This window comes from Wyeomyia smithii, chromosome 1, assembly GCF_029784165.1.
Source record: "Wyeomyia smithii strain HCP4-BCI-WySm-NY-G18 chromosome 1, ASM2978416v1, whole genome shotgun sequence".
Classification (NCBI taxonomy): domain Eukaryota; kingdom Metazoa; phylum Arthropoda; class Insecta; order Diptera; family Culicidae; genus Wyeomyia; species Wyeomyia smithii.
Genome location: NC_073694.1, coordinates 118,029,848 through 118,045,233, shown reverse-complemented (window position 1 = coordinate 118,045,233; position 15,386 = coordinate 118,029,848). Strand labels below are relative to the sequence as shown.

The window sequence follows — 15,386 nt, the reverse complement described above, 5'->3', positions numbered from 1 at the left end:
GATAATAACCTACCAGGAACCCAGGTCTAGCCCAAGTATACACAAATCCATCCTGGCACGCGGTGAGAAAGCAATCTTCACGAAAAATTAATGCCGTTAGCCGCTCGTGAGCAATCTTTTTACACACCAACGGTTCTAATACTGGACAGTCATCATAACGTGGACACGCAGGAGTACCGATAAGTTTCATGGGATCATATGATGAAACAATACTGTTTCCTCCACAGCTCGGGACTGCGCCATCAATCCGTTTGCTTTTAGTTAGTGATGAGGTCATGATTGATGTAATAGTATTAGAAATACCACCCCCACCGTTACCACTGCTAGATGACGACGTTGAAATAGACTGATCAACATTGTTGTTTACATGGCTGCTGTTGTTCAGTGCATTAGTTTGAAAATGATTGTTGTTTGAACTATTGCATAAAATATTGCTATTATTATTAGTTTTTCCAGAAAACGATATGATATTTCTTTTGCTAGTACTGCTCTTGGCGGACTTCTCACTTTTATCACTGTTATTGCTACAGTTACTGCCACTATTTCCAAAGCTAAAATGAGATAATCGCTGTGTAATCGTATTTAGCGCCGATTGGTGATGGTTAGAATCTGGTTTTGAATTCTTATCGTTATTAGTGTCCTTCTCTTTTCTAGTGGAAGTCGTAGAGATGCAAGTGTTACTGCCACAACTACCAACTCTGTTGCCTATAGTGAGGTGATTCCTTAAATGTTTGCCATCAACACTGCTTGATGATCCCTTATCACTACTGTTATTACTTTTATTACTATCATCACAATTTATAGCAGAACTTAAACTGGTATTAGTTGGAGCTGCGTTTTTAACATTAAAGTTAGCATTATCTACAGTATCGTGAACTGTATTAGCTATTGATTTGTTACCATCTTTAATTGATAATGAGTTCTGTCCGCTATTATTAGTATTTGCACTATTTTGAAATCCGCTGAAAAAAAAAAAGAAGTAACTCATTATATTACATAATTTTAAAATCAGATAGTTGCTTTACAGTGTAAATTAAATTAAAATTATGATTTTTCATGAGCCAATTTTGCATTGTATGTAACTTTACAATGGTTAAAAGTAGCGGCATATCATTATCTATTAGATAAATTGATGCAAATAGGAATTTTGTCATAGAAACGAGAGTTTTTTTTGGTTTTAAATATGAGTGTCGATACGGTCGGATGACCTGCTAAAGTCTTTGTTAACGGGTTTCTACGCTGTTGCCACTGTCCAAGGCATTCAAAGTAAATAATGAAATTTCTAAACGGTTTAAGATAGTTGACCGGCCTTTAAAAAAGCCATGTTATTGGTTTTATTTGCTGAAAAGGTTTTTTGTTCATAATTGATTCGAACAGTTTGGGAATGCATGAGAAAATGGCAATTTCACGGTAGTTGCGAATGTCTGATTTGGTCAGATTTGAAAATGGGAACTAAATAAGACGATTTCCATGTTTCATGAATAGTTTCATTCTTCAGACCAGGGTTGCCAATGTTCCAGTTTAAACTGGATTCCTCCAGTTTTTTTCAAGTGATCCAGTCAAACAGTTTATTCCCAAAATCTTCCAGTTTTTTCAGATATTTGCCAGTTTTATCCAGTTTTTTATTCACTCAAGCTCCGATTGGTTTTCGGAAATATTTTTAAAACGGAAATTTTGTAGATTGATAAATTATTATGACAATTCTTAACACAGGGTCGCGAAAAAATTTTCAAAATAAAATTTCCTGATTTTCCCTGAAATTTAACATCAATTTCCCTGATATTTTTCAGCATTCGGCACAAAAAAGTACAACGTAGATCAACGCAAATCCGAAATCACGGTGAATAAAGTATAATCGGATATAAAACCCAACAGTAGATGTCCCGAATTGATCTTTTGCGGTGAAAAAAAAATCAGTTTTTGCACTAAAAGCCGCTCAAGAAAATCGCGTCTTGGTTTGAAAAATTTTTCCTGAATATTTGTCAGTTCTCTGATTTTCCTGATCAAAAAATGAATTCCCTAATATTCTATGATTTTTCAGGTTTTTCCAGGTTTTCGACAACCTGTAACAGCATTTTCAGTATACCATCTTCTCGCACGAAACACGGTCAAATAAAAGACGGCATGACATGGTTGAGATAAAACCAAACAAATATATTTTACCAGACCATAAAAAAAATCTTCTATTTATTTTCTGTTGCGTAGCAGTGAAAAAAATGTTAGAGGACTTAAATACCAAAAGATAGCGAAGTCAGTAATAATTGAAATTTAAACTTCACTGATGTAACGGAAGGAAATGTTGCGTTAATACTTTTCTTAAATATAAAAGTAAATGGAAAAGCTCTATATCTTAATTTTGAGATAGATTGATTGCCTAATTTCAAATTGTGTTGCTGTTAGAGGAAATTTTTAAGTCCATAATTTTAACAAAATGTAACAAAACAAGACAGTTCTGATTAAAATGAGTAATTTTTTGCGAAAAGTTATCTCTTAAGATCCAAAACTGACACTGACTGGGTTCAATCCCCGTAACAGAAAAGCTCCTTCACAATCTTTTTTTCCCTTTCTCTAAATTTATTTGGGATCCAGTTTTTTCCAGTTTTTTCTTCAGCCTTATTCCAGTTAAATCGAAAATTTTATTGGCAACTCTGCTTCAGACACATATTAAAATTTTTTTGTCAGGAGCACGAGTGCAATTTTATTCGGTCCTGGACCGTTTGATGCGCCCAAGCTCTTCAGTTTTTCAAATATGTTTGTTGTGACTACCCTAGAATACAACCTGTAGAGATAAACAGTAAGTGGTTAATAAATAATAATAATAATAAAGATTTAATGTAACACAATTCTTGAGTCCGAAACGTTTCCTGCAGTGGTGGGCACCGCTAACCGAAAATTTAGCGACGCTAATCGCTAAGTCGCTAACCGGAAAATTTAGCTCGATAATCGCTAAACGCTAAACGCTAAACCCACATTAGCGGAACTTTCGCTAATCGCTAACTTTTTAATTTGTAAATAGTCATATCGCTATATTTATTGCTTGTGTTTTGTAAGATTTTGACCACTTTGATCTGTTTTGGTTAAACAAACGAAAACAATTACTTCCAAGAATAACAAAAGTTATTTAGCTTGCATTGAAAATAGATACTTCTTGGAATGTTTTCATAAAAATTCAATTATTATCTGAATCGAAAAAGTAGAACCAAAGTTGTCATAATTTCAAGCGCATTGCAATTTACCAAAGTTCTTGGTGTGGCGAAAATTCAATCTAGACCTTGTGCTTGTTCTTCAAAATGCTCCTGTGGCTTGTACGATAGCCGGAACTCCATTCCACAGTGGTCGGAAAGGCAATTTGACGAACTTAATTCATTTGTGCTTAAACGGTTGATGTTAGCCAAAGACAATGTTCAAAAGAATTGTTCACAAAAATATAACGGAAATCTTGATAAGATTTTTTTTTATCATGGCCTACTATCATAAAAATAAAAAATATAACTTTTAATACAGCGAAGATACATGAATAGTTTCTTTAGCAAAGTTGTAGAACTTTACAAATTTTGAAACTTTGCAGAAGATATCAAATTTCTATGACGTCTATTTACTGAAATACAAAGCATTTTCACTAGTAACCCCCCCAAATTTAGTTTTTCTAGCATAACTTTTTAAAAATTGCTTTTTCAAGAACATAATGTTCTAGACAAATATGACCAACATAAAAACACTGGTTTCTTCTGAAAACAGCATGTTGCTACAATCGTTCTATACTGAGTTAGAGCGTTTTTTCATGAAATTATTTCCCAGATTTAAATGCGTATAGGGGAGAAAGAGGCGAACCGGTGCACATCATCAAATATTTTTTTTAGAGCTTAGACCTTGTACTATAAGCTAGTTAAACTTTGATACCTGACAATTCATAAATGAATGAGTAGAGGGGTGTTTTAAGAATGTATGTTTTTGGGGTTTTCTATTCAAAAATGCACAAACTCCCTATATAATGAACGATGATTTGTGAATTTATGAAACAGATAACTCGCAATACTTTCAAAATTAGTGAGAACACTTCTTAGGTTTATTTAGTTGTTGATAGGTGCATCCAATATCCGCGGGATCGAAGTGCCGCTGTCTTCCTTTTGATTGGAATGGTGCTCTCGCGCCCACTAGCCAAATTTCAATAGGAAAATACAGTCTTAATCCACTGACCATTCCAGTTATGTATTATAACATATGGACTGTAGCTGGTAAGTAACCAAGGATATATGGAAACCAGCAAATGATCTGCATGCAATTCAACGTTGCGCTACAATACTACAGATCATTTTATCTGGCCGGGAAATTACCGCATCAAAATTCAAACACTATTGTTGGAAACTGCTCGTTTGTTGATGTCCATATATCCTTGGCTTTACTTGCCATGAAGTATTATTTCACGGTGCGGACATTATTAACTATTTCAATATTCTATCAGGCCAATTATCTGAAGAAGCGCAAAAGTCTAAAAGACTAATTTTGAAAGCATTGCGAGTTATCTGTTTCATAAATTCACAAATCATCGTTCATTAATCAGGTAGTTAGTGCATTTTTGTATAGAAAACCCCAAAAACATACATACATACAACATCACTCTACTCATTCATTTATGAATTGTCAAGTTTCAAAGTTTAACTAGCTTATAGTACAAGGTACAAGCTTTAAAAAGAGTATTTGATGATATGCACCGGTTTGCCTCTTTCTCCCCTATACGCATTAAATCTGGGAAATAATTTAATGAAAAAACGCTCTAAATCAGTATAAAACGGTTGTAGCAACATGCTGTTTTCAAAATAAACCTGTGTTTTTATGTTGGTCATATTTGTCTAGAACATTATGTTCTTGAAAAAACAATATTTAAAAAGTTATGCTAGAAAAACTAAATTTGAGGGGGTTGACAGCGAAAATACTTTGTATTTCAGTAAATAGACGTCATAGAAATTTGATATCTTCCGCAAAGTTTCATACTTTGAAAAGTTCTCCAACTTTGCTAAAGAATCTATTCATGTATATTCGCTGTATCAAAAGTTAGATTTTTGATTTTTATGATAGTAGGCCATGATAAAAAAAATTTCTTATCAACATTTCCGTTATATTTTTGTGAACAATTCTTTTGAACATTGTCTTTGGCTAACATCAACCGTTTAAGCACAAATGAATTAAGTTCGTCAAATTGCCTTTTCCGACCACTGTGCATTCTAGGGTAAAAAAAAAAGTAGGAGGGTGGTATTCAAGACACGACCGCATGACGTTGGACTACGGTATTCTTATATTCCATTAAAACAAATAATAGAGAGAATTGCAACTCTAGTATTTGCTGCAATTTTATCTAACAGTGCATTTCTGGATGCTGAGACGTTAAAACGTTATAAATAATAATATATACTAAAAGAATGGATATCTTTTATTTAATCGCTGTCATTTCATACATATTCGAATCAACCCTTTGTTTGCTGCACTACCAAGACTATCTGAAATTGGAGCCCAGAACGATTCAACCGAAAATTTTAAATTTGAAAATTGTTTGACATTTAATCGATAAAACTCATGCTAGGTTAGTTCCAGCCCAGCATATAACTTCATGTATTTGAAAAAAAAAACGTTTGTTTCAATAACTCAATATAGCAAGAGCTCAATCACACGTTTTTCGGTAGTTGTTATCAAGGTTTGGGCGAGTGACAGGAAAATATCTTAACTTCTTCAGTTGTGATTTAGAGCATTTCTAATTGTTTTGTTATTTTCCACGATAGCGACAAGTTTGTTTCTTTCTCTGTGTGCGAGAAACAAAATCAAAACCGCGCACCGAGAAACAAAAACGAAAATTTAATGAATGCTCATTGAGAAAACTTGCAACTCTTTTTACCAATAACTTTGATACTCAAAAGAACCCGTTTTGATCTAAATCAAATTTCTAGTAAATAAGTGTTGATAATTCATAGGTAGTAATTTTTCCTCGATGAATAAAGACTGGCTGGAGAAGTTAAAATCGCTGCTGTAAAATCAAATTCACAACTGTGTTCGTTAAGACGTTTTAATATTTTCAATGACAATAATAATCTTTGATAAACACCCGCTATAGTTATTCACACACATGCTATAACTATCTAAACACGCGTTAAAACTATTCATACACACGCTGTAGCTATAGCTATCCATACACACGCTATTCCTTTCCATACATCCGATACAACTATCTTTACACACGCATAAGCTATCCCATCATGTGCTATTACTATCCATACATACGCTATAACTAATCATTACACACGCAGCAGCTATCCACACACAAGCTATAACTATCCGTACACACGCTGAAGATATACACGCAATAGCCATAATATGCTACACATGCTAGTGTCTTACACACGCTATAGCTAGCCATACACACGCAACAGCGCCATCCCTATCATCGCAAATGTCATAGCAATGCAGATGCACATACGCTATATGTGCACACTGCACACACACCCAACGTTTTCACCCAACGATATCTGAATTGGATTACCGCTGGTGGGGTCCAACTCAGATCGAAGGAGCACCGAACTGAATGAAGAAATGCAGCTTCCCACTACCTCCGCCGCTGCTGCCTGATACCACCGCTCTGGTTCTGCTGCAGCTCAGTTTGGCCGCTGGAATCAGCCACCGCTGCTGATTATACAAGACCGGCCTGGTGACCTTTCACTTGTTAACTGATGACTGCTATGAGACGACACAGGCTATTATATAGCCCAAAGCAAAAATCCATCCGCGAGCAAACAAGAAGCGAGCTTGTGATTGGTTGAATGTGCACGACTTTTAACACAACTGTTAACTAGTTTAGTATCGAAAACATATTATAATTATTATATGACAATCTTGCGCACTATTTCCCCTATCAATCAAGCCATTGGTGTTTAGAATCTGTTCAGTGGTAATGATAAAAGAAGCATTTTAAAACGGTGTTGAAACACCTGTTGCAGCTACCGAAAGCGAGCTCGTTATTGGTTGAAAGCTGTGAGACTGTTTACAAAGTCAGATCGGTTGTATCCGTTAGTGTCGACTGTGCTTGTGAAGAGAGGTGGTGATTGGTTGCTCGGTATGATTTAGACAATCGATGTGATTTATCAATTTTTCAATAGTGTATCTCGAACAATAGGTTATTTTTGTTACATAAATTCAACCGTAAAAGAATTTCTGATCGGTTGATGCCAAAACCTCGAAATTCTGAAAAGAAATGACTGATATATAAGCGCTCAAAACCTGACCACTTTTCCCTGGTTTTCCCCGGTTGAATTACTAGATTTTCAAATTCAGGTGCCTAACTTCGATATAGACGTTAGTCCAACGTCAAAACTGACAAAAGTAACTTTCGCAGTAAAGTATGTTCATCTTTCGAAGCAATTTACGTACGCCATCAGCAAATCACAGTTTTTCGAAATATTTCTACTGTCGCTTTTCTACAAAATTTAGCGAATTAGCGATTAGCGTTTCGAAGGCCAAAATTTTAAAATTTCCCGTGCCCTGCACAGAATGAAATTATCACCTATCGATTTATTGGCTAATTTTACATAAGAAATGCTATATTTAAGGTATCCAGCCCAGCGACTTTTAATTAGTGGGAATTTGGATTCATTTTTGCCAGTGTGCGTTGGTCGAAAATTGACATCGCCAACCAGCGTTGCCGGTGCTATCAATGTTTTGACTGGCTGTCGTGTGTGCCAAAAAGAGAAACACACATTTTTATTTGACATGTCTCTAAATGTGAATTTGTGTAGGTGTGAAAAGGCACGTTTGCCTTCGCCATGGCAATTACAGCAGTCGCCAACCGTTGGGAACGGTTGGCGGCAAAATTAGTAATAATTCTATTTTTACAACAACAACAAGCGAGGTCGACCGCTGTGCTCTGATTGGTCGACAATGAACGGAACGGTAACGGTCAACCACTATAACGGTTAGTCTGATAGAGGCTTAAAAGAGCCTACATTGTGTGACAGTGCTCATTCCATTCACGAACGGCGAAACGCACGGAGCATCCAGCAGCAGAAGCGGACGATTTTCCCGCACTTTCTTGGCATCGGCAGCGGCTATAAAATAGCCAACATCGTGTGATAGCGCTCATTCTATCCACGAACGGCGAAACGCACGGAGCATCCAGCAGCAGAAGCGGACGATTTTCCCGCACTTTCTTGGCATCGGCAGCGGCTATAAAATAGCCAACATCGTGTGATAGCGCTCATTCTATCCAGGAACGGCGAAACGCACGGAGCATCCAGCAGCATAAGCGGACGATTTTTCCGCACTTTCTTGGCATCGGCAGCGGCTATAAAATAGCCAACATCGTGTGATAGCGCTCATTCTATCCACGAACGGCGAAACGCACGGAGCACCCAGCAGCAGAAGCGGACGATTTTCCCGCACTTTCTTGGCATCGGCAGCGGCTATAAAATAGCAAACATCGTGTGATAGCGCTCATTCTATCCACGAACGGCGAAACACACGGAGCATCCAGCAGCAGAAGCAGACGATTTTCCTGCACTTTCTTGGCATCAGCAGCGGCTATAAAATAGCCAACATCGTGTGATAGCGCTCATTCTATCCACGAACGGCGAGACGCACGGAGCACCAAGCAGCAGAAGCGGACGATTTCCCACACTTTCTTGGCATCGGCTGATTTAGATTTTCTACACGGTCCCGCTTGCGTTGAAGTATACCTTCTATCAACAATGGAGACGAAAGGGTTCATGTCCCCACCCGGAATTCACGACAATGGCGCAGTTGGTACGAAGACCACATTCTCACCCAGAAGGTAACTTTAATTCATAAAATCAGTATCCTTAAATCCATAGAATCTCTGATTGTCGAGGCAGAGTTTCTCAAGAGTTAAAAAAAATATCGGAAAGCGTATTCATTTGTTAGAATTAAAATTTAGGAGTTCAATACTCATAGACTCAGATTGTCGAGGCTGAGTATCGAAAAATAGAGAATTCAAAAAAAAAGCATATACTCTGATTGTCGAGACAGAGTTTTTATTTTGTTTTCACAGGAAATCCAAAAGCAAAATCACAAAAAAAAATTCTTCTAGAGGAACTATCAGCTATGAGACTGGAACTAGCTGCCATACGTTTCGAAAAAGAGAGATTATTACATACATTGGAGATATCAAGCACAGAAAACGAAGACGTTAGAACAAACACTGCTCTCAACGGCAATTCCGGTCCAGAAAAGTCATTACTGGCTACTATGAACAGTATTTCTCTTGGCTCGTTAAATATTCCCGAATGCAAACCATCAGAAGGCGAAACTGATGTCGATAGGAAAGCCTACGAACACTGGAAGGATATTTTCAAAGCATCGTTCAACTTAGTGAATGCAACTGACGAGCAAGCGAAAATGGATCTCTTCAAGATTAAGGCAGGATCAAAACTGTTGGAAGTGTTGCAAGGAACCGCAACGACTTTCCACATGCCAGATCAGCAGTCTTGTCCCTTTTCGAATGCCATCACTAGACTGGATCAGTATTTTGGATCGAGAACTTACGTCATCGGGCAGCGAGGCAAACTTCTAAACACAGTTCAGCTCACCGAAGAATCGAATATGTCGTATGTACGACGAGTTGCAGCTGCTGCAAAACTGTGCGATTATAAAGAAGAGATGGTCGGGTTTGATGTTTTTCAAACCCGTACCCGACCCGAACCCGAATTTTTTTTTCGGTTAATACCCGAACCCGACCCAAACCCGAAACTTTTTTATTCGTTCAAACCCGAACCCGACCCGAACCCGAAAATTTTATTTCATTGAAACCCGAACCCGACCGGAACCCGAAATTGTGAAACCCGAACCCGACCCGAACCCGAGATTTCATAGATTTTATAGTCGGGTTTCGGGTTTTCATACCCAAACCCGACCTGAACCCGACATTTTCAAATCCGAACCCGACCCGAACCCTAAAATATTTTTTTCACAAAACCCGAACCCGACACTTTTAAAAATTTTCAAACCCGAACCCGACCCGAACCCGTCTATTATAAAGATGATGAAGAAATGGAAGCAATTTTTTTTTTTTTAATTTTATAGACGCTTTAACCTTTTCGGTCATTCGCGTCTTCTAAAGTTTATTTATTCGACTACGGTTTTACAATTTAATAATGATATTACAATAAAATTACAGGAGTTTGATTAAATCGATATCTTCCATAAATTTAAGCAATTGATTTTCAGCTTGTTTATTGTTTCCTAATACTGTGCTTAAAGATCCTAGAATTTTGTAGGATTTTCTATGTCTAGCTAGAGGTATACAATCAGTAATAATGTGTATCAGTGTCAATCTTTCGCTACATTTTGTACACTGAGGAGCGTTACTGTGAGATGATAAGAGGTACTCGTGCGTAAGCCGGCTATGCCCAATTCTAACTCTAGTTAGAGCTCTTTGCTTATATGTATTTGTGTGGTCTTTCCATTTGCGCACACTATTCTTTATTTTGTTCAGTTGTGTACCCGGGTTAAGTGTGCTCCAGTCTAATTGCCAAGCTTCCCATATCTTTCGTTTTATCATTTTATTTGCATCAACTTTTGGAAGTTTCTCGTATACGATGTCTGAAGTTCTGCCCTTATTTGCCAACAAATCCGCTGCTTCATTTCCAGGTATTCCACAGTGTCCTGGAATCCAAACCAGACATATGTCTTTATTGACAATATCGTTTTCACAAGTTCAAGCTTGCTTCGAGGCTACTTGCGCTGTCTGAAAAAATTACCGTTTTTTTATTTGTTGGGGAGTTTAAAATTGCTGTACGAAGTCCCATGATTTCTGCTGACAGTACGGAGCATTCGTTATTGATTCTGCCACATATCGAAATGTCTTCCGAATGCACTCCGAAACCAACCTCACCATTCTTTTTTGAACCATCTGTGAATATTTTATAGTGTTCGGAGAACTTATCATTTATAATTTGTCGATAAACCGCTTGCACTTTCCGTGGGTTGTCTCCGGCTTTTACCATGCGCAACATAGACCAATATACTTCAACTGCTTTCTGATCCCATCGTTGATCACCCATTCGCCATATACATGTAATTTTTGAGAAGTCCGAATCTGTTATTGCAGCAAACGATACTTTTGCTCTTTCTATCACTGTAAGATTATCAGCTCTGTTCATTTCTAACAATCGTATAGCGGTTTTGGCTTCAGTTAAACTGGCGAGATATTCCAATGGTAGTTGCCCTGCTCCGCACATTATGGATTTGATAGGACTCGTTGGAAATGCACCCGATGCGATTCGAATCGCTTTATTGTATAGTGAACAAAGTATCGGTAGAACATTATCTCGCCTTCTACTGGCTAATGGAAAACCATATAGGAGACGGGGAACTACCAAACTACGTACTAATCTGAGTAATATCCCCCGAGATCCACGCGTTTTCCCTGAAACGATTTTAAGTATGTTAACCGCGCTGGAAGCTGATTTCCTTCTCGCCCCCGCATACTTTTTAAAATCAAATTTGCAGTCGAGGATTACTCCAAGGACCTTCATTTGTTTCACTATAGGGACCTCAATATCATCTAATTTCACATTATCTATTGTGCCCCGATGGCGGCGGTTATAGCATGCGTGAAGCAATTGACATTTGGGTACAGAGACGCGAAAACCAACCGACGATAACCATTGCATTGCACACTCTGCCGCTTTTTGAATATTTGCCCGCAGACATTTTCTATAAGCTCCAACAGCTACCAAAAGAATATCGTCTGCATAAACAAACACCTTAATATTCTTCGGTATGACTTTGAATAGAGGATTCATGGCAATCAAAAACAGAGTGACTGAAATGACGGAGCCCTGGGGAACTCCCCGAGATGTGTGGCGAACTGATGACATGCACGAGCCAACACGCACCATGAATGTTCGATTTTTCAGAAAATCTATCAAATATCGAAACATTCGACCAACTATCTTCATGTTTCGCAATGACGAAATTACCGCCGACCTATCAACCGTATCATACGCTTTAGATATATCTAATGACAGCAGTTCACAGTGTTTATTTTCTTTCAATGGGCCGTCAAGATGGTTCTCTAGCTCTGCAAAATAGATATCCGCGCCAAGGCCTGCTCGAAAAGCATATTGCTTAGGATTGAGGATATTTCTTTTTTCTAATTCAAACATTAATCTTCTGTTTACCAGTCTTTCAAGCACTTTAGCAATACAACTTATCAATGAGATAGGGCGATATTCTTCTGCTCCACCCTCTTCTTTTGTTGCCTTTGGGATAGGAACCACTACCGCTTGTTTCCATGCCGAAGGGATCTTTCCTGAAGCCCACACACTGTTAAGCGTGGCAAGTAAAGATGTTTAACCCGAAAGGGGGAGATTTTTTATCAAAGGATAGCTTATTCCATCTAAACCAGTTCCTTTACTCACGCATTTACTAAGTGCCCATTCTAATTCATTTAGGGTAAAGTCTAGATTATAATTCACATTTTCCTCGAGCTGTGTTTCATTTATACCCTGACAGTCTTGTGTTGCCAAATCATCTAGACAAGTTTGTGTGTGCGAGTTATTAGAATTTGAAACGGACATATACTGATTAGCTAACTCGTCAGCTACTATTTGAGGGTTGTCTGTGAAAGTATTATCCGTTTTTATGTGAAACATTGGAATTCGATATCGACCCTGCAAAATTCCTATCTTTCGCCATATATCAGAAGTCGTGGAACTGGGGTTTATTCCTTCCACAAAACCTATCCAACTCTCTTTTTTAGCCTTTGCAATAATAGTGCGCGTGTTATTTCGTTCCGATCTAAAAAACTGTAACGCTGCAGGGATACGACTATCGCCTGTCTCTAATCTACGCAGGGCGCGAAGGGCCTTACGTCTTTTTTTCACTGCTGTTGCCACTTCATCGTTCCACCAAGGAACTCTCTTGCCTACAACTCTACCTGATGTTCGGGGGATACACGTCAATGCCACGTTACCGATCAAATCGGAGAGCTCTTCCGGTGTGTAACATTTTTTGGGGTTAATGATCGCATGTATTTTGAACCGATACTCATTCCAATCTGCGTTATCGAACATCCACCTAGGAATTCCTTCGCTCGGTTTGAGAGATTGTGTAGAAAATAATAAAATCGGAAAATGATCGCTTCCATTCAGATCGTCAGCTACACACCAACGAATGTTAGTATTACGGTCTGAGGTTATAGACACTGTGACGTCACACCCCGCGCAGAAAATACCTTATGTTCCGTCACGCAGAATTTTGTGATACGGTACATTTTAGCTTAGTCCGAAAGACAGTAAACCTTCCGTTGTAAGGAATGAAAAACAGGTAGAGTGTAGAACCAGGACACGGCCGCCTGCCGTTGTCCCCTAAAACAAGATCATTTGTAAAGAAAGCAGGAAAGATTCTGAAGAAAGACCGCGAACGGTTCTGCTAAGCAAACGTTGGCGAAACATTTGGTTTCCTTGACAGAGGACCGCGTACGGCTCTGTCAACATACTAGGTATCAACAGATTATGCAATAGGCGGCAAAGAACTTCGCGCAGCCTTCTGCTGTGCTACAGGCAAACAAACTCGAATAAAATAAACAAGTTTTGTGTTGTAAACAAAACAGAAGTCGCCGGTTCAACGGTGTTGATGCTCTCGCATGCGTTCTATCGTACATGCGGTACTAGATTATAAGATAAGAGCTTAAGGTAAATGGTAAACCGAGAGTGGAGAAAAGCCTCTCACTCTGAGTTACCTGCAGGGTATATTTAAGCAGTGATGTACAGAATAAAAGTTAATTAATTATCATCAGCTCTAATCTGGCGTTTGAATTCCGCGCCAGCTGCGCGTACAGGGTTTTCTGGAGAAAGTCCTGGTAGGTTATACCCAGGATATAGGTATACCTACACATGTGGTGACAGCGATTTTTTTTTGGTTTCTAGAAAAGGAAACGGACCACGCGAGGTAAAAAAAAAGTCAAAAGAAGCTTAAGTATAAGTAGTGTTCGATAACGGTAAAAAGCGCGATAAAATAGTTCGAAGTATAAATTGTGTGACGTTGAACGAAAGTGGATATTGTGCAACGAGAACTAAAAGTGTTAGAGAAAAAAATTGTGCACGCGAAACAGAAAAAAAAACAGCAAAAAAATAGTGAGGAAGAACATTGGCTACAAACTTTTATAGTGTTAAAAACAAATTTGGTTCGCGCTTGAAGAAAAAAAAAATGTAAAAGTGGTTTATAGTGATAAAGAAGCAACATAAAACAAGAGGAAGAAAAATAATATGATCAAGTAAACAATTGTACAATAATAATACGAGTTAAGACGAAGTGAAAAATTATTAAAAATGGACAAGAACACAAGTGCGAAGCTGTTGTTGTGTGTGATAAGGATTTTCTTTACCAGTGTGTAAAAAGTGTGAAAAAGTGTTGGAAGAAATCTAACATTACGCGAACTCGATTTATTTGTTTTTTTTTTTTTTTTTCCAGACGAATCTGTCGCAACAGGAAGATAAATTTTAACCGGTAAGTTCTTGATTTTCTTCTCTATAACAAAAAAGGTTCATTCATTTCGCCCAAAAATAATGTGACTCCGTACCAGCGAAATAAACTAGTTGACATTTGCACGACCTGACTAATTAAATAGCAGTGCCTGCGGCAACACCGATGGCAAAGACGAATTGTAGAACGCAAACAGACAGAGTTACGCACATGGAACTCACCTTAATTGTTCTGAAAAAGAGTTTTAGCCCACTGGTAGCCATACAGCAAGTATGAAAATTGGGAGCTACGCTATCGTTAGCGATATAAAAAGAGCGTGAGAGCCTCTGCGATCGCGTCTTTACTTATACAGTATAGTAGCATATGCTAGAATGCTTGTCGTCCCGTTCTTATGCCACCAGGTTGAATAGGTGACGTATTTTACAGTGTTATTGCGATCAGCTGTGCCAGGCACGGTCAAGGTCGCGGTTTGTATGCAGTAATTTTAATGGCCATTGGTAGATCGTGCTGCAGGCATAAGCAAAACGATTCAGTAGCGGTGAAATGCTTAGTAGGTCAAAGAAAAAAGTAAATCAATAAGCGCAACGCGCGCGGCGATACAATTAAATATCCGCCGGGGGGAAATGTTAACAGACAGCAAAAATATGTTATGATGAATGTTGTCGTAAGGAGACAGATGTTGCAATATTCTTATGAAACAGCTCTTAACGCCATCTAATTTGAACATTTACAATTTTAGATTAGTTGTAAAATTGGTTCAATTACACTATAAAAAATGACTATTTTATCTCAGACATGTTGGGGTAAAAATATTATTAAAATAATTGTTTGATTGATTAACAGAAATAAACATTGAAGCTTTAACACCAAATGGTTCGAAACTTGGTGTTCAGATTTTTTGA

At 38.0% G+C, this 15,386-nt stretch overlaps 1 protein-coding gene across 1 annotated transcript in view; it reads right to left on the bottom strand.

Annotated features, from left to right (window-relative positions):
* LOC129729246 (WD repeat-containing protein 20 homolog) overlaps window positions 1-15,386 on the bottom strand; it is a 162,594-nt gene that overhangs the window by 969 nt on the left and 146,239 nt on the right. Inside the window, exon 2 of the mRNA XM_055687752.1 lies at window positions 14-962. Within this exon, the coding sequence (XP_055543727.1) occupies window positions 14-962 (949 nt within the window). The remainder of the gene's footprint in view (window positions 1-13; window positions 963-15,386) is intronic.